General features: G+C 58.3%; 1 protein-coding gene across 5 annotated transcripts; it reads right to left on the reverse strand.

Moving 5' to 3' along the window:
- Positions 1–148: 148 nt before the first annotated feature.
- Positions 149–18,237, reverse strand: TMEM179 (transmembrane protein 179). 5 transcript variants are annotated; one of them, XM_077910782.1, is made up of 7 exons: positions 18,146–18,237; positions 16,014–16,920; positions 11,955–12,146; positions 11,115–11,389; positions 4,831–4,968; positions 4,098–4,176; positions 149–2,763 (listed from the first exon to the last, which is right to left on the reverse strand). In XM_077910782.1, the coding sequence occupies exons 4-7, from the start codon at positions 11,282–11,284 to the stop codon at positions 2,584–2,586; spliced, it is 567 nt and encodes a 188-aa protein (XP_077766908.1). In that variant the 5' UTR covers positions 11,285–11,389; positions 11,955–12,146; positions 16,014–16,920; positions 18,146–18,237; the 3' UTR covers positions 149–2,583. The 5 variants fall into 5 exon arrangements, with proteins under 5 accessions (XP_077766908.1, XP_077766907.1, XP_077766909.1 ...); XM_077910781.1 differs by having other exon boundaries at positions 15,504–16,920; XM_077910783.1 differs by lacking the exons at positions 16,014–16,920; positions 18,146–18,237 and having other exon boundaries at positions 11,955–12,147.
- Between the last annotated feature and the right edge of the window lie 250 nt (positions 18,238–18,487).

Below are 18,487 nucleotides of genomic sequence, written 5' to 3' on the forward strand. Positions count from 1 at the left end.
AGGCCCCCCTAAGCCCGCCAGTCTCTGAAGCCGCAGGAACACACGCGGGCAGGTTTTTAAATCTCAGAAACGGAGAAAACCTAGAAGCGGGGAGGCGAGGGTGGGGCGGGGACGTGGGGGGGCCGGCGCCCGAGTCCACACCCCGGGCTCAGGACCTCTGTGTTTATTTTGACTTTGACAAACATACATTTAAGGGGAAGACTCGCTACTGTGGATTTCCTCAGCAGAATTAAAGCCGCGCGGCCGCCCCCAGCTGGGAGAAGCAAGGCACCCCAGAGGCGATCCCGTGGCCCTCTCAGGAAGCCTGGGGGGGCCCCTGCCTTTCCTGTCCTGCCCCGGGGCCCCCGTCCCCCGCCCGCTGCAGGGCACACAGCTCAGTCCCACTACGCATCCAGGGGCTCAGCTGTCCCTTCCCGGCAGCCCCGGGCACGGACGTCGGGAGGTGCCGGGTACCCCGGCCTGGGACAGGCCTGTGCCAGTGACCACCCCGCTCTGCAAGTGACATGTAGGTGACGTCCCTGCCAGCCTGAGCAAGGGGCTGCCCCAGGCCGGCTCCGAACAACCCATGAGTGGCAGCTGCCAGGGCAGACCCCAGCCTGCCGGGGACCCTCGGCTCCAGAAGCCCACGTCCTGCCCCTGCTCCTCCTTCCCGGGGCCTGGCTGGTGGCTGGGAACAGACCGGAGCTCTCGGGGACTGGAGAGTCCCCACAGCCTGTGCATGAGGGCTGGGGTGAGACCCGATCTGCTGGGGGCCTCAGTTATGCCAAAACAAGTCCCGCAAGGACCCAGCGGCTCTGCCTGGCGTCCTCGGCCGAGTGCCTCCGAGACACCAGGAGCCTCATCCACGCGCCCGGATCTCCACGGACAGGCACCAGCCGAGCAGCATCCGCACAGGCGACCTGCGGGCCCCCTTCCCTGGCCCAGGCTGCCTGCCCTACTCAGCGCCTCAGTCCAGACCCAGATCCGTGGCCTCCGGACATCCTGTGCCCCCCATCTGGGAGACCAAACCGGCCTCTGGCAGCACGAGGCATGGACGGGGGGCGCCGGGTCTCTCCTTCCCTGGAGGGTGGGAGCAGCAGGACGGTGAGCCCGGGAAAGCAGAATGGCTCACTGAGCCCGGGGAAGGGGGCCCCGCTCCTGGACAGTACTCGGAGGACTGTGTGCGGATGCAGAAGTCGGGGAGCCCTGTGAGGGGGGACCCATAGCCAAGCAGCCCCAGGTTGCTCACCACTGAGCTCTGGTCCCAGTTCCCTACCCCAGCTCCCCCTCCGGATGATGTGTGGATGGGGTTGTGCCCTCTGGGGGCTGCTGTGCACACATCAGATGGGAAGGCATCCCCTCGTTGGGGTGCCGGGGCACTGGGGGCACCCCCGTGGGTGGAGATACAGAGCTCTGCTCACACCTTCCGCTGCACACACACTCACACATACACACTCATACTCCCATTGCACATGCACACATTTCCACTCAGGCTCACATGCACTCACATTCTCATGCCCACTCATGCTCACACTCACACCCGTGGACATGCATGCTCACACAGCTCGCTCCCACACTTGTACGTGTGCGTGCTTATGTGCACATGCACACTCACACTCGTGCATAGGCACTCACAAAGAACTGCACTCGTGTGTGCAGTTAACACATTCAGACGCTCACACACCCTCCCCATACAGACCCACACGCATGCACACACACACATCACACACACCCTCACACGCACTTACAGACAGCGCCGTGGCACCTGCCTTGTCCCTCCCTCCCTAAGAGGTAGGACGGCCCCAGCCCACGTCCCCACCCCCCACCCCCCTACACTGTGAGACAAACGCTGGGGCCCAGGTTCCTCCCAGGCAGGGGCACACGTGGCTCCCCCAGCAAGTCCTGTGGCACGGGGTGCGGGCTCCTAGCTCTGGCAGCACAGCCACTTCCCAGGATGGCCACCCGGCCACCACCTGACTGGCCCTGTGATGCTGAGACCCAGGCCTGGCCACCCGGGGACTCGGCCCTGCGGAGGCGGTGGGGGAAGTGCAGAGCCAGGAGGTCGAGACACACGGCAGAGAGCTCGTTCCTGCAGTGGGCCCCCTGCTCCCACACGCTGCTCAGGAGCAAGGGACAAGAGTGGCGTCCGGCCATCGCGGGCTGGGGTCATCCTGGGGACACGGGCTGCTGCCACAGAATCGGGCACAGACTCACGCCTGGGCAAGCCGGTGTAGAGACGGCATCCGGCTGAGGCACGAGCCGCAAGCCCTGCGGCCAGAGGCATCCAAGGGGGTGGGCGCTCCCCGCACCGAGGCTCGCCCAGCCCGTGGCCCCTGGACAGGTGCGCTGCGTGTGTGGGAAGCCCGGAGGACGTCCCGCAGTCTCTGTGTGTCCCCGCGGGAGGGCTGGCGCCCGCCCCACTCACCACCACACTCAGGGCGGGAATGGGGTGCTTGGGTGAGCGGGGTCGCTCACGTCGCGCAGAGCCAAGGGGAGACATGCAAGGCAAGGGGCAGGCAGGGCCGGGCAGACCGTCCCCGGGGTTGGCCCGAGGGCCCTGGGCGGGGCGAGGGGGCATCCAGGGCCGGGCTCCCCTGGCCACAGCTAGATGACAGCGCTCTTCTCCTCCTGGAAGGAGGCGCGGGGGGTCGGCCTGGCCAGCAGCAGCTCCTTCTCATGGACCAGGTTGTCTAGCAGGTCCTCCTGGCGGTAGTTGTGGTAGACTTTCAGGAAAGCCAGGATGGTGATGGCCAGCCAGGCCAGCCACGAGGCCCAGAGGCCGAACTACGCAGAGGGCAGAGGCAGGGTCAGGAGGCCGGCCGGACCCGCCATCCGCCGCCCGGTGCGCCCACCCGCCTGCCCGGGCAAAGGCGCGACCGCTTCAGGGACAGGACCTGGGCGAGCTCCGGGGTCCGCCGCACCTCCTGCCTCGCGCCACCACCCCTCCTGGTACGTGGCGGCCAGCCCTCTGAACCCCAAGCTGCGCGATGCTCGGAGGGACCCCGGCCCCCGGCTCCGCAGAGAGCCCGTCTAAACACGGCCTCCCCCACCGCTAGAGCAAACCGACTTTTAGCTGCCATCACCAAACACTGAAGGAGAAACGATTTAATCGGAACCAGGCCTGAGCCACATCAAACAGATTCTCCTTGGGGGTTATTTGTCACCAGCCCCAGCTCACGCCTTCCTAATCTAATTGGTGTAAATGAGGCTGAAGCAGTCTCCACCAAATGTTCATGCAGGTGTCTCTGGCAGTTTCAGCTCCTCTCAGCAAAGAACCTTCGGACCCACTGGATGTCCAACCCCCTAGAGGCTCCTCCCCTGAAGGAAGGGTCCTCAGACCGGCCACTGGCCCCCGTGAGCCCTGAGAGGCAGGTCTGGGGTCCGGTAATGGACCTGGATGCCAGGGAGCCCTGCTCAGCGCTGGAAGGAGCCAGTCCCACCCAGGCACCCGTCACCAGCGTCATCTGCCTGGACACAGATGCAGATTTTGAGAAACAGACCCTCACTGACCACTAACAAACCCTGACGCTCCTGCATCCCAGCCCGCGGGGTCCCCAGAGATGTACCAGAGGGCAGGGAATGCAGCTTACACAGGCTGTCCCCCCACATCACAGGCTGGACCCCTATGCCCCTCCTCAGACACCGCATCAGCTTCCCCGGCCCGGGAACACCCACGAGCGCCCCAGCATTTTCGGGGGGTGCCCACCTGGCACCAAGCTCCCGACCCGGCACGACAGATCCAGGATCTGATGCCTCATTTCCTTTCCACCTGGCCTACAGCCACTGCCTGAGCCCCCGGACCTCACTCCTGCAGCGAGCTCTGGTGCCCGGTCTCCCAGGATGCCCCTGCCTCACCCCCTCTCCACTGCCACCTGCAAGACCCCCTGCTTCAGTCTCGGAGATCCAGCCTCCTCCCACCCCCTTCCGGGAAGCCTTCCTGGCTATACCGCTCACTCAGCTGTATCTCCTCTGCCTGGCCCCACCCTCAGCCTCCCCTGGGGGAGGGCTGCGCTCAGTGAACGTCCAGAGGAATGGACCCCTCCCCAAAGTGCTTGCTTCCCTGAGCACCAGGCAGCCCCCCACCAGAACGCCCCGCCCACCAGAACAGCCCCGCCTACCTGGGCGATGGCAAACTGGTCGTAGAAGGCAGAGTTGTCCACGTTTAGCTCCAAATTGATGTCCTGGAGCTCTTCACAGCTGAAACAGCAAGACGTGGGGTGGCAGGTGACACTGGGACACGGAGCACAGGGAGCCGCACGCAGCAGCCCCAAACAGTGACGCAGCTGTCCTGGCCCCAAAGGCCTCATCCCTGACCCCCTCCGGCCCAAAAGCTGCTGCTCACGCTCCTCTCCCATTGCTATCGCTGCCTGCCAACCCTCCAGCAGCAAACCCGGCTCAGCACTCCCCAGGCCCCTCTGCAGGCAGCCCAGAGTGGGGTCCCCGGGCCTTGCTGTGTGGCCACATCAGAGCGCACTGGGCCTCCGTCCCCCAGCCCGGGTCCATCCCAGGTGTGCGAGGCCCTCTTCTCTTGTGAAGGGGCATTGACATGAAGGAGGCAGGTCCAGGAAAGGCTCTGGCCGGGTGTGCACAGGTGGGGGCCCAGGCAGGAAACCTTGGGCTCGAACGGGATTCTCCTATATTTGCCATTCACAGAGAAGGCAGGGGGTGGCCTCTACTGCACTGGTTGTCATGAGGAAATAACAAAAATATTAAGGGGAAACTTATCTTATGGGTTTTATACTGTAGTATAAGGCTCCCCCATAATCCATTTATGTTTCTTTTTTCAGGATGTATTTATTGCACCAGGACAACGTCTGGGGGCAGCAGGGGTGGGGCAGGGCCCAGGCCCACCTGTGGGGCACGGTGCCCTTCTCAGTGATGGCGTCACACCACATGGTGAAGCCCACGCTCACGATGGTGCTGGCGATGAAGACGAGGAAGACCACGGAAGCGCTGACCAGGAGGTTCAGGAAGGCATAGAGGAAGGAGCTTCGGGAGAGGACAGGAGAGGACAGTCACCGTGCGCCACCACCCCAGGATCCCCACAACAGCCCAGCAGGGCCAGGAGACAGCTCGGGCCTGGGCTGGATGGGGTAATGGGGCCATGCGGGGCCACCGGGGCCACCTTCCCCTCCCTCGCTGTCCCGCACCCCAAAGCCCCATCCCAGCCTCCCCAGGGCCTGGAGTGGAAGCGCATGTCAACCCTGCCCTACAGAGGAAGCAGAGCCAAGATCCCAACCCAGTGGTGTTTGCTTCCAGCACGTTAGGACCAGCACAAGCTGAAGAGCAGGACACCCTTTCCAGGCCATTGCTCCACCCGGCCGCCCTGAGGCCCTGTGCCCACATGGTCACCAACACTGCTGGCCTGGACCTGCGTCACGGCCTTGTGGTGTGACCCTGCTCTCATCTAAAAGGCCCGGCTGTGATGGGGTGGGGGTGTGGAGAGCGCCGGAGGCAGGGCCAAGAAGACAGGCCACACGGACCCGGGTGCCTACACGGGACACCAGTGTTTGCTCTCTGGCGGCACGGGGCCTGGGGTCGCAACACAGCAGCCCACCCCACCACCCCGCCATCTCCGAATCATCCCCTGGAGACTCAGAGTCCTGCACGGGAGCCTCGGTCAGGCCTGGCTGAGCCTGGGTGCGTGCGGGGGGACCCGAGGGCGTCCTCGGGAGGGGCGGCAGCACCGGCCACCCTCGCCGCAGTGGACATCTTTGCCATCAACCCATCAGGTCTGAGGGGCACGATCACACCAGCCAGGAAAGCAGTGCGGCTGCTGTCAGGGGCCGGAACCGCGGCCGGCGCGAAGCACAGATCCACGCACCGGTCCTTGTCCACCTGTTCACTCGCCAAGCACTCTCTGAGCATCCGCCCGCCCTGTGCTGGGCCCTGAGGACAGGGAAATAACCATGCCCCAGTCCCGGCCCCCGCAGGCCTCCCAGCCACGGGCAGGCGATAAACCGAGGTCAGCGGCACCCAGGTGGAAGCAGGCGCCAGCAGGCCACGCTGCTGCACAGGCGCAGGGGCAGGAGGGGCTGGGGGCATGAACGGGAGGCAAGAGGGGACCAGGCTGCAATCCCAGAATCACACCCAAAAATCACACCCAGGAGAGTGGGGCCAGCCAGCGTGTTCGTACTCTCACTCACAAGGACGCCCGGGGGCCTCGACCAGAGGCGACAAAGGTGAGCACCCCGTGCCAGCGCGCTCAGCACCCGGCCTAGGCCCCCACCTGAGCTGACTGGGGCCACCCTCAGGACAGCTCAGGGTCGAGGGCGCACATGTTTGCTGCCCGAACTTATCTGTGCTGCCTGAGTTGATCAGTGTTTGTGGGTGGGCTCCAGGCCCCCTGCCCACAGCAGATTACCCGAGGGCCCCACACTCTGCAGATCCTCACCCCTCCATCCTCCACCGGAGGGGCTGCCCCAAGTAGACCATGCAGTGACCTCTCTCCCTGGATTGGGTTGAGCTCAGCCAGTGGGGGCCCCGGGCCTGGGGTACAAGGAGAGGTGGGAGGTGCTCATCCCCAGGGCCCTGCCGGGGGGCGCCCCCACTTGCTGTCCCCCTACCAAAGGTCAGCACGCCTCTCCAGGCGGCCTCATCCACATAACCCTCCCCATGTGGACCCTGCGGCCAGAGGAGGTGACAGGGCCATTGCAGGGCCCACGGCTGGCCCACATGCTCGTCTCTGCCAACCGCTCTCCTCAGGTTCCCCTCACGTGGGCGAGCCATCTGTTTCTAGCTGGGACCCCGATGGACAAGCCTAAACTGCAAAATCCACTGGGCCCTGCAAAAGCCAATAAGAGGTCAGGGGGTTATAAATAGTTATAAAGGGGTAGGTTCTGGCCGCCCCAGCTCCGAGGAGGTCCCGGCACAGCAGGGTGTCAAATCCGGCCCGCCTCTTGGCCAGCTGTGTGACCTCAGCAAGTTGCTGTCCAAGCCCCAATTTCTCCCTTTGTAAATTGGGTGGCAAGAGCCCCCCACTGGGTCATTGTGGAAACTGAGGGAGCTTATGTGGGCAAGGGAGCCCGGGCAATAACCGCCAGGGTGCTGGCTCCTGAGCACACACTCCCTCCCCAGGACAGGCCTCCACCCACCCACAACCCTGACCTGGCCTGCCTGGAGCTGTGTGCACGGGGCTGGGCCTGCAGCCACAGGACACAGAAGCGGGGGAGCATGCCGGGCAACCAGATACCTGGAGACTGTGGCTGGGGCCCAGCTGTGCCCCCTGCGGGACAGCGGGGTTAGGCAGGGCTCTGGGAGTCCACTCCCAGGAGCTAATGCTCCAAGGAAAGCAGAGGTTACCCAGAGCCTACACCCCGACTTCATTTTTGTTTTAAGATTTTATTTATTCCTGAGAGACAAAGAGAGAGGCCGAGACACAGGCAGAGGGAGAAGCAGGCCCCACGCAGGGAGCCCGATGTGGGACTCGATCCCAGGACACCGGGGTCACACCCTGAGCCGAAGGCAGGCCCCCAACCGCTGAGTCACCCAGGTGAGGCGTCCCTCCCCCCAGACTTTAGATGGCCACTTGACTCCAACCAAGGAGAATGGAGTGGTCCCGGGGGACAGGACTGAGCTTCCCCAGGCAGAGCACAGAAGGCCAGATGGCCGGGACAGCCGGTTCCCTGGGTGCCCTCCACCTGCCCACAGCCTTCCATGTCCCGCCAGGCATCCTGCCCAGCAGGTCCCCAACATCCTGGGCGAACCAGCTGCTGCCCCCAGCAGGCCTTCCTAGAGGGAAGGAGGGCCAGGGTGCACGGGACATGCCGGGCAGGCAACCACCCCACCTCAAATCCTGCTCCTTGGCATCCTCCACGCTCTGTACTGAACTCTAGAGAGGCACGCCGGCAGCTTGTCGGTCCCTGCGTGGCCACCCCCAGGGAACCCCCCCACCTCCATTCTGAGACCTGCCCCCTCCCGCCCTCAGGGGGTTTACAACAGAACCTCCAAGAGCCAGGAAACCTGACTGTCTGGAGACTCCAGCCATATCCCTATTAAACAGGTAGAATGTAGGGTTCTCCTGCCACGACAGGAAGGTGGCACCCCATCCTATAAGACAGCGGCGGTGGGGGGCTGAGGTCATCCCCCCAACAGCCTCCTCCCACTGCCCAGGTCCGTTCCTGGTCTGTTTCCGTGGAACCTGCCTGGGCTTCACAGAGTTTTGAAGAATTGAGTGTGTCACCCCGCCCCCCAGAATCCACAATGCGCCCCCCTGCCCACTCCACAAGGACCCACAGGGCAGTGGCCAAAAAAACTAATAAACCAGGAAGGCCGGCACACACAGGGTTAACGCCATCTCTCTCCAGCCTCTCAGGGTGCCGGCCGGATGTGCCGTCTCCATGGTGACAGCTATCCCGGTCCCGGGAAGCCCTGGGAGCGATTTGCAGGCTGGGGACATGTGTGGGCCGGCAGATGGGTTGTTTTGACCCAGCGCTCCCCAGCCGTCAATCATAAACTGCTGCCACCTGCACTCTCCAAGGGCTTCTGCTCAGGCAAAGCGCCCCAGGCCCCCAGGCCTGTGACCACCCTCAGGTCACCCCGGTGCCCCCCACCAACAAGCACCCCAGGAAGCCACAGGTGCCACAGATTCCTTCAGTCACCAGGATGAAGCCTCCTGCAAAAGCTGCCCCAACCCCTTGGCCCTGCACGCTCCTGGGCACAACTGTCTGGGCCCCCACTTGGCCCAGGAACACACCCCACAGGAGGAGGGAGGGGACCACAGACAGGGTCTTACCCAGGCCCTGGGGACCCGGCCGTGAGCCCCTCCCAGATGAAGGGCAGGGCTCCCGGCGGGTCTCCGCAGTCACAGCAGCCAACGCCAGAGCAGTGTGGACGCTGGCCCTAAGCAGGTAGGACCCTCTAGAGCTCCAAGTCTGGCGGCAGGACTGACGTCCCAGTGGGCTGGACACCTGGGGCCCTCGCCATCCCACGAGCTCACTCCAATGGCCCTGCCCAGCCTCCTGCCCGCCTGGCCTGCTCCGTGCGGCCTGACCAACAGCTGAGCTGGGACTGGCTTCTCCAGGTTCCCATCCTGCCTGTGGCTGCACAAGGCAGGCCCAACCTTTCTGACCTCGAGGTGTTCCAGTGTCTAGCTGGTAAGGACCTATAAGCAGCTCTCTAGGTATGGCCCAGCCTCTGTGGCTCAGACCAATGCAAGATTCCAGAGCCCCAAAACACCCCCAGAGACTGGGCATGAGAAAGACAGAGCTAAGAGCCCCAGAGCCTTCAAGAAAGGAATCCTGGTCATGCAGGACTGCCCATTCCCCACAAATTGGGCAGCAAATCTGGGGAGTGTCATCATACAGCTGTAAGATGGGGTCTCTTGAGGCCATTTGTCTTATAGGGACAAGGTGGAGCAATGGGCATGAGCTGATGGTCAAACCATGCTCCCCCCATAGCCTGTGCCCACTGGCCTCAGGCAGCTTCCAGGACTGAAGGGACCTCAGCTACCCTACCCTGCTGACCGTCCATCCTTTTCCTCAGACCCTGTCTCATACCCAGAGATGTTTCCCTGTCCCCATCTGCACAGAACACTGACTAGGTGACACCCAGGCTTGGCAACATGCGTGCGGATGACATCTCAGATGCCTCCCGGGGACACCAGCCATCCAGCAAGTTGTGTAAGGAGGAGGCCTGAGGGAGGGCAGGATGGCCTCCTGACTGGCCTGGGCTCACCCTGTGCAGAGCCCCAGCCCCACAGCACCTGGAGGCACCTCAGGCTGACATGTGGCTTCCTGCAGACCCTCAGTCCAGAACCATACTGTAGGCTACTGAACTGCGCCCCCGACAACATGCGTCCAAGGCTTCACCCCACTACCAGTGTGTGTGACCCTAGTTGGGCTTGAGGTCTTTGCAGGTGTCATTCAGCTAAAGATCTCAGGATAGGTCATACTGGATTTAGGGTGGGCCCTAAATCCAACGACTGGTGTCTTTATAATTAGAGAGAAAGAAACAGAGAGAGAAGAGGCCATGAAAACAGAGACGGTGATAGGAGTGACAAAGCCCCACGCTGAGGGATGTCAAGGGTTGTAGGCCGCTACCAGCAGCTAGCCTAGTAAGGATCCTCCCTCCAGAGGGAACCCACCCTGCCGACACCTTGATTTTTTTCTTCTGGCCTCCAGAACTGTGGCCGAATAAATTGTTTTAAGCCCCAGCTTATGGCACTTTGCTAGAGCAGCCCGGGAAACTCACACACGTGGGCTGCTGGACCTCACCCTCCACTGGGTGTTTCAGTCCCCACAGTAGGCTGTCCCATCCTCTTCACCTTGCCACCCCTGTCACTCCTCTCTGGCCCCTCTGTCCAGGCCCAAGCCAAGCTGAGGGCTCTGGGGAGTCCCCACCTGACCTCCTACCCACAGTGACCCTCAGAGCAATAGCTTATCTCTCATGTCCCCAAAAGAAGAGAAAAGCCCCTAAAAACTGCCAATGGTTGATGGATGGGGCCAGGGCAGGGTGGGGTCTGGGAAAGGGCTAGATTTCCCCTGCAGATGTGAGGCAGGCGAGGGGCAGGAGGGATTGTGGTGGGTCCACAAGGGGTCCCAGGGGTGGAGGCCATAGAATGCTACAGGCTGAGGGCCCCAGGGGAACCACATCCCACTCTCAAGAACTGTGCCAGGGCAGGAAAGGCCAAGAGGCACACGGAGGCCGGGAGGAGGGAGGCCTCCTGGACCTGCTTGCTGCTCCCTGTCTGTCGTGCATCCTCAGCCGAGCCTGTGGCCCCACCATCCTCATCCTTCCCAGGAGGATGGGGGTGGGGATGAGGAGAGGACTCCCCAGTTTGCCTTGTCAGCCACCTGCCTGGCCCGTCCCTCCCCTGCACCTGGAGTAGGCCTGAGCCAGCAGGCCAGGGAGGGCCCAGGGAGGGCCCAGGCCGGCTCAGAGATGACGATGCAACATTTGCTCTCCGGAGGGAGGGAGGTGATGCAAGTAGTGGCCTTGTCCGGAGCGCAGGCGACCCTCAAGGTGCCCAGGCTCCGCGCAGACAAAGGGCAGTGTGCACGGAGGCGCTGAGCACCCAGGGTTGATATGTTGGGGGCCTGCGAGCTCCCCGGAAGAGGGAGGGTGTCCCGCTCCTCCGAGGCGGGGAGGAGGCTGGGGGCTCCGCGGGCTGGGAAGGGCCCCAGGCCCCGACTTACCCCTCGTGTCCCTTGCAGAGGAAGAAGAGCGTGCGCCAGGCGTGCGCGGCGGCGAGCAGCAGCGACAGGAGGCTGGCCAGCAGGCTGAAGCGGCAGGCGGCCGGCGGGCCCCACTCCTGCACCGTGAAGCGCTCGCGCTCCTGCACCGTCAGGTTGGCGCTCAGCCACATGCCCTCGGTGAACAGCAGGCAGCGGCCGCGGAAGTCGTGGCCATTCTCGGACAGCGGCACCACCACCACGAAGCTGAACAGGAAGGCCAGGAAGTAGCACACGCACTGCGCGAAGAGGAAATTGTTGAGCGCCATGGCTGGCCGGGCCGGGGCCGGGGCCGGGGCCGGGGCTGGGGCCGGGGCCGGGGCCGGGGCTGGGGCGCGGGGCGCGGGGCCGGGGCCGGGGCTGGGGCCGGGGCGCGGGGCTGGGGCCGGGGCTGGGGCGCGGGGCGCGGGGCTGGGGCCGGGGCGCGGGGCTGGGGCTCGGGGCGCGCGGCTGGGGCCGGGGCTGGGGCTCGGGGCGCGGGGATGGGGCCGAGGCTGGGTCTCGGGGCGCGGGGATGGGGCCGGGGCGCGGGGCCGGGGCCGCGCGGGAGGCTGCGCAGTGGAAGCGCCGGCGGGTCCTGCGCGCACCCCGCCCGGGACGCGTGCGCAGCGGCCGAGCGCGGGCGGCGCCTGCGGTCAGCACCGCGGACAGCTCCCGGAGGGCGGGCGGGGGCAGGGCGCGGGGTGCGCGCCTGGGGAGGGATGCACCCGAGAAGGCGCGCGGTGGGGACGCAAGCGGGGACGGGAGCGTGGCCAGGCCGGCGTTTGGAGCCCCGCCTCCGCCGCTAACGGTACCAGGAGCTACCTGTGCGGGCCTCCCATGGGCTGGCCCTGTCCCCAGTCCCCCGTGCGCCTGAAGGACCGGAGGCCGAGGGGTCCAGGAGGGCCGTGTCCAACATGCCCACAGCGCTGCGCGGGGGTGAGGCTGCAGTCCAGGCCGCTACGTTCTTCCGCGGGGGTCCTGGAGCGTGGAGGAGGTGGGGTCAACGGAGGTCATCTGCGGGGAGGTCGGAGAGGTCGGGGTGGGCGCAAGGAAGAGGGAGCAGTCTGGGAGCTATTTGCGCTTCTCCAGCACCGCACCCTCAGAGGGTACATCTGTTATACTGCCTGACACAAGTAGGGCCCTGAGTTGATATTTGTAAGATAAATAATGGATGCCCCGAGCACCTCATTAAGACAGCCTTTGCTGAGATGGAATCTGCTGATGCATTAATTAATAGAATTAATGCCTTGTCTAGTTCCCTTAAGACTAAAAAGTCACAGTTTAGTCCAATTCCCAGTGCAGACGCTCTAGTATTGCTCCTTCCAAAAGAAATTGCCAACTGGTCTAAAATTACATCAGCATTTTGTTGCAAGCACTAAAAAACCTTTTTGTTTTATTGCCAAAGCAATACATGCCTTTTTTTTTTTAAAGTCAAGCAGTATAGATATAAATTAAATAAAAAGATAAAAGTGTCCTTCTCATTCTCCCACACCACCCTGCCAACTATCTGGAGTAACCACATTTCTAGACATTTTGCTAAGCGCCTAACCACACACACATACACCATTTACACAAATGCTTCATACTATACATCCCATCCTGCAGGTTGATTCTTGTATTTAGCAATACGTCATGGCTGTTATCCCCTGTCTATAATTCAGATCTATTTTAGTTTCTTTTTTTTAAGATTTTATTTATTTATTTATTCATGAGAGACACACAGAAAGAGAGAAAGAGGCAGAAACACAAGCAGAGGAAGAAGCAGACTCCACGCAGGGAGTCCGACACGGGACTCGATCCCGGGTCCCAGGATCACGCCCCAGGGAGGCAGCACTAAACCGCTGAGCCACCTGGGCTGCCCTATTTTAGTTTTCTTAATAACTGCATAACATTCCACAATAATGATGATTCCACCATTGCTGAACTGTTCCTCTTTGAATGGATGTTTAATTTTTCAATATCTGCTATTTTGAATACTGCTGAGTGGACATCCTTATGCATAGATGCTTGGGCAGGTATTTCTTATAAAGGAAATTCTTAGAAGAGGAATTGCTGTGTCATGGTGTATGCACATGTGAAGTGTTGACAGAAATTGCCAAACTGGTCTCTAAATATGCTCCACAAATCTAATCTTATATCCATGTCATGGACACCTTCTCCAAAACTGAGAAATATTGGTTGTTTTAAAATTCTATCAGTCTTGCATGGGAGACAATATCTCATTGATTGTAAACCTGGATTCTCCTTATCATCATGAGCTTGAACATCTTTTCTTATGCTTGCTGCCATCGTAATAAGTCTCCTGTGAAGTTGCACCTTCAGTTTGCAGTCACTTCAAAGCATACACCGCAGACCACCCATAGGTCTGTGACAGCAACCCTTTTCTTGGAGAATTCGCTCAGTTTCTGCTATTATTGAATACCCCAATTCAACCAAAGGAAGCCCTCCTAGGAAATTCAGCATCCATACACCCATAGACAACTTGGGCAAGAGTGAACATCCCATCCATCCATTATCCCGGAGGTTGACAAGTTTGAACATATCTGGGGGTGTTAAACTTGAGGGTTTGGCCAAAACTAAAGAGACCGTGCCAATGAAGAAGGAAGCGACCAATATGAAAACTACAGAATAAACTGGAAAGATTATTAAATTTCTACCATTTTAAAAGGCACAAGACCCTGACTTTTTTTTTTTTACCCTGACATTTTTTTTAAAGATTTTATTTATTTATTCATGAGAGACACAGAGAGAGAGAGGCAGAGACACAGGCAGAGGGAGAAGCAGACTCCATGCAGAGAGCCTCATGCAGGACTCGATCTTGGTCTCCAGGATCAGGCCCTGGGCTGAAGGCAGCGCTAAACCGCTAAACCGCCAAGCCACCCAGGCTGCCCTGACCCTGCCTGACATTTTTAAATATGAGTTCTATTTAACCTTCAAAAGTCAAGGGAATTCCCTTGTTATTGAAATAACTCTGGTCCATTAAAAAAAGAAAAAGAAAAAAAAAGAAAACTCCACAATTCACTTTGTAAAAGTCAGCATTACATTAATGCTAATGCCTCATTAGAAGAATGAGACAAAGAAAGTAGCAAGAGGGCAGCCTGTGTGGCTCAGCGGTTTAGCACCGCCTTCAGCCCAGGACCTGATCCTGGAGACCCGGGATTGAGTCCCATGTCAGGCTCCTTGCGTGGAGCCTGCTTCTCCCTCTGCTGCTCTTGTTTTCTCTCTCTCTCTGTCTGTGTTTCTCATAAATAAATAAAAACAAAATCTGAAAGAAGGAAAGAAAGAGAAAGAAAGAAAGAAAGAAAGAAAGAAAGAAAGAAAGAAAGAAGAAAGAAAGAGAAAGAAAGAAAGAAAAAGAAAGAAAGAAAAAGAAAGAAAGAAAGAAAGAAAGAAAGAAAGAAAGAAAGAAAGAAAGAAAGAAAGAAGGAAGAAAGTTTAAAATATTGGCATGTTGGATAAACTCAATTTAGAAGGATAATCAAAAACATGCACTAGTAGGGCAGCCCGGGTGGCTCAGGGGTTTAGCGCCACTTTCGGGCCAGGGCGGGATCCCAGAATCAAGTCCCATGTCAGGTTCACTGCAGGGATCCTGCTTCTCCCTCTGCCTGTGTCTCTGCCTCTCTCTGTGTCTCTCATGAATAAATAAATAAAGTCTTAAAAAATAATGCACTAGTAGCATTTATTATAAAAGCAAGAACAGCTGGGATTATGAAGTCTATCAACAATTTATTATATCAACAAATAAAGGAGAAAAACTCAAAGTGCTTTTTTCAACAGATACCTAAAAGGCATTTCATACAATTGAATGGCCAATCATTAAAAAAATTAAAAAAAAAAAAAAAACTGTGGAAGCCAGGAAGAAAATTACCTAAATATGATAAAGACCACCTTTAAAAGATATCAAAATTCAAATCAGGAAAAGAGATGAGAAAAAAAAAAAGAGATGAGATGAGCATTTTCAATATTACAAATGAGCATTTATTTGGCAATTCTACCTAATGAAACAAGTCAAGAAATTTAAATATACACTATATCTATAGAAACAAAAAGGCAAAACACTTTTATTGGGGGATAATATGATCATATACTTGAACACTCAAGGGGCACCTGGGTGGCTCAGTCAGTTAAGCATCTGCCATCGGCTTGGGTCATGATCCCAGGGTCCTGGGATGGAGCCCCACGTTGAGCCCTGCTCAGCGGGGAGCCTGCTTCTCCCTGTCCTGCTCCGGCTCCCCCTGCTTGTGTTCTCTTGCTCTCCTGCTCTCATATAAATAAATAAAATCTCAAAAAAAAAAAAAAAACCCACACACACAATACAAAAAAATTCAAATTTGCAATATTGTACAATGACTAGATATAAGATAAACATACAAAACTCAATGTCCTTTCTCTGACATGTTAGGTTGAGTTCCGTAATAGACTCGGAGACTCCGAAATGTACGTGCAGCAACACATGCGGCGAAGCCAGATACAGAGCTGGGTGCAGGGAGAAGCTGTAACAGAGGCTCAGCTACCAACGTGGGAAGCTCTGAGAGTCAGACGGTTGCTTGGAGATGCCCCAAGCTGAGGCAACATCTATTGTCCCCCATTTTCCAGTCAAGGGGTGCCGCCCTGGAGAGGATGAATTATCCTGGGTGAGGCAGCTTGCTTTGGCAGAAGGCAATTTCTAGAGAGAGTCGTGGCTCTGGGCAGGCAGCAGGCAACACTTCTGGCAGTTAGAGGAGTAAGTAGTAAGTAGCTCTGTCCTGAGGGGCTGTAACCAACACACCCTGGCATCCCCTACAGCCCTCGAGGCCAGATCCACCTGCGGCAGATAGTAAGTTCCCCCAGTTTGGGAACAGCTTCTCTAAAGCTCTGCTCTTTGGGAAGATTTCCTCTCACCTCTGCCTTCAGGGCCGGAACCAGAGGTGGGGCTCTACTTTGTCCCACAGACCTTTCCCCCTCGTAAGTGTTCTCAGGTTAAGTCCAGCAGACTCCTGCTCCTGCGGCTCCGCTGTGACTTTTTGCTGTGACTATTCCTGATGTAGCTGTGCCGTGTCTCTGTTCTGGTGGACGGCTGCTGGGTGGGCATGACTCTATTATGATGCGGTGGGTCAGGGACAATCCCGGTCATGTCGGTCGATTCTGGCTGTGTGGTCACCTAATGTCTCGCAGTTAGGCCCTCCGCCTCCTCCAGAGCCAGCAGCAAGCCGGAGCTGTAGCATAAGTGGATCCAATTCTCCTCTGTAGACGCAGGGCCTTGCTCTGGAACCTTAGTGTCTGCATTGTGACGATCCTATTGGGCTTTATCATAAACTCCACACAGCATCTTTCCCACCATAAATGCCTCTAACACCACAGGCAGAAGCTCGGCCCCTGTGTACGTCCCAAGGGATGCGCGTACCATACTTAGCATTTCTACAGGGTCTTTTCCGGCTCTGTGACCCAATCAAAGACGGCAGCCTTCCCTTCCGTGTCACTCAGGATGCTCACATGTGGAGTCAGCGAGCTTCAGAACCCCAAGAGGCCTCCAAGTATCGCACTCCCTCCTCCTTGGTGATGGCAGGTGCAGGATGCAGTAATCTGTTCTTTCCTTCACAGAGGACGTCCCAGCACGCTATGGACCACTGAACTCCTAAGCAGGTGCCAGTGTGGTGGCCTCCTGAGCCCTGCAAAGCTCACGCGCCTTAACGAGGCCTCCAACATACTTGCCACTTCTTGTTCCTTCAACTCAGATTAGCATGATGTCACTGACACAGTGGGCCGCTGTGACAGTAGGAAGTGTGTCCAGATGGTTCGGTCCTTTGAGCTACATTATGACAGAGGACAAGAGAGTTAGCACAGCCCTGGGGCGAGACTGAGTGAACACTGTCGTTCCTCCCACACAAAAGCAAACCGCTTCTGGTGGGATGGGAATGACATTTGCCAGATCAACGGCTGAATGTCGCGTACTGGAGGGACACATTATTCTGCTCTGCAAAGACAGCAGATCTAGAAAGGAGGCTGTGGTTCAGACTCCTGCTTGCTTGTGTTTGTGGGGGGCCCACTGTCACCCCGTAGAACACATCCGGCTCATGCAGGCGCCAAGATGCTGACTCAGATGGCGATGGTGGGGACCACCCCCTACACCCTCTAGGTCTTCAAAATGATTCTCATCTCTGCCACTCCCTCCAGATTGGAGATCGGTTTTGTATGGGGGTACTTCCGGAAGCTTTGACTGGCCTTTCCCTCCGTGGAAACAAAGTACAGATTCTTCCAGCCAAGTGTATACATTTCCAACTATTTAAACATTCGAGAACCCAGTAAATGACAACAGGTGACCCATCATGAGCCCAGAGCTCTGTTTATTACCTGGGCACCTAGCATAGCCAGGAGGCCAAGGTGACCCTGTGCCCCCTGGGGATTGATTTTCTTTTTTTTTTTTTTTAAGATTTTATTCATTTATTCATTAGACTCAGACAGAGGCAGAGAGAAAAGCAGGCTCCCTGCAGGGAGCCAGTGTGGGACTCCATCCCAGAACCCCGGATCAGGACCTGAACCAAAGGCAGATGCTCAACAACTGAACCACCCAGATGCCCTGGGGATTGATTTCGACTCAAACCCTGTACCAAACCATCCTTGAAACAAGTGGGCATTTCCCGTTCCCCCGTGAAGGTGCCTGAGTAATGTCTGAGATCCTCTCAGGGAAGGATAGGGAGTCAGCCTCCAAACATGTGCCTCAGCGTGGCTGGCCTTTCGTCCCGAACTTCAGCTGGTCCTTCGGCCAGTGGGTTCTGGGTCTGTAGCCTGGCTCAGGTCTGGAAATGGGACCTTTCCAGCAAGGGATCATGACTCCATGTTTCCAAGGGGCTGCCCTGGGTCTCGTCCACTACTCACTCCCTTGATGCTCTGGAGTGTGGAGTGGACAACAAGCTGTCTGTCTTCTGGGGACACCGGTCTGATCACCCATCTCACTCAGGTGCGTGTTCTTTAGGTCCTGAAGGTCCCTCAGGGCATGCTCGCTCCCCTCCCAGCAGCAGTTGACTATGACTTACCGTGTCATTGGTCCCATTGCCGGCAGGGGAGTCTAGCAGACCCCTTCCCAGAAGTTGTGTTCTCTTGGGGGGCAGGGATCCCTGTGTCACCCTCAAGCAAGATGCTAAGGATTGAACCAAAAGAAGATATGTTGAAGTCCTAACCCCGGGTACCTCAAAATGTGACCTCATTAGGAGATAAGGATAATCTTCACAGAGGTGATCAAGGCAAAATGAGGTTGCGGGGTGGGCCCTAACCAACCATGACTGGTGTCCTTAACAAAAAGAGGGATTGCAGACAGATCCACATGCAAAGAGCACACAGGCAGGGGGTCACCAAAGATGCGGCAAACTCCGGAATTT

This window comes from Canis aureus, chromosome 9, assembly GCF_053574225.1.
Source record: "Canis aureus isolate CA01 chromosome 9, VMU_Caureus_v.1.0, whole genome shotgun sequence".
Classification (NCBI taxonomy): domain Eukaryota; kingdom Metazoa; phylum Chordata; class Mammalia; order Carnivora; family Canidae; genus Canis; species Canis aureus.

Bases quoted from the DNA above. Each gene is read 5' to 3' on its own strand.
- TMEM179 (XM_077910780.1), bottom strand. From the start codon at position 11,419: ATGGCGCTCAACAATTTCCTCTTCGCGCAGTGCGTGTGCTACTTCCTG. The intron at 4,969-11,114 runs GTAAGTCGGGGC...CCTCTCCCGAAG, and splicing joins CTCTGCAAGGGACACGAGGG to CTCCTTCCTCTATGCCTTCC. The intron at 4,177-4,830 runs GTGGGCCTGGGC...TTGCTGTTTCAG, and splicing joins AAGGGCACCGTGCCCCACAG to CTGTGAAGAGCTCCAGGACA.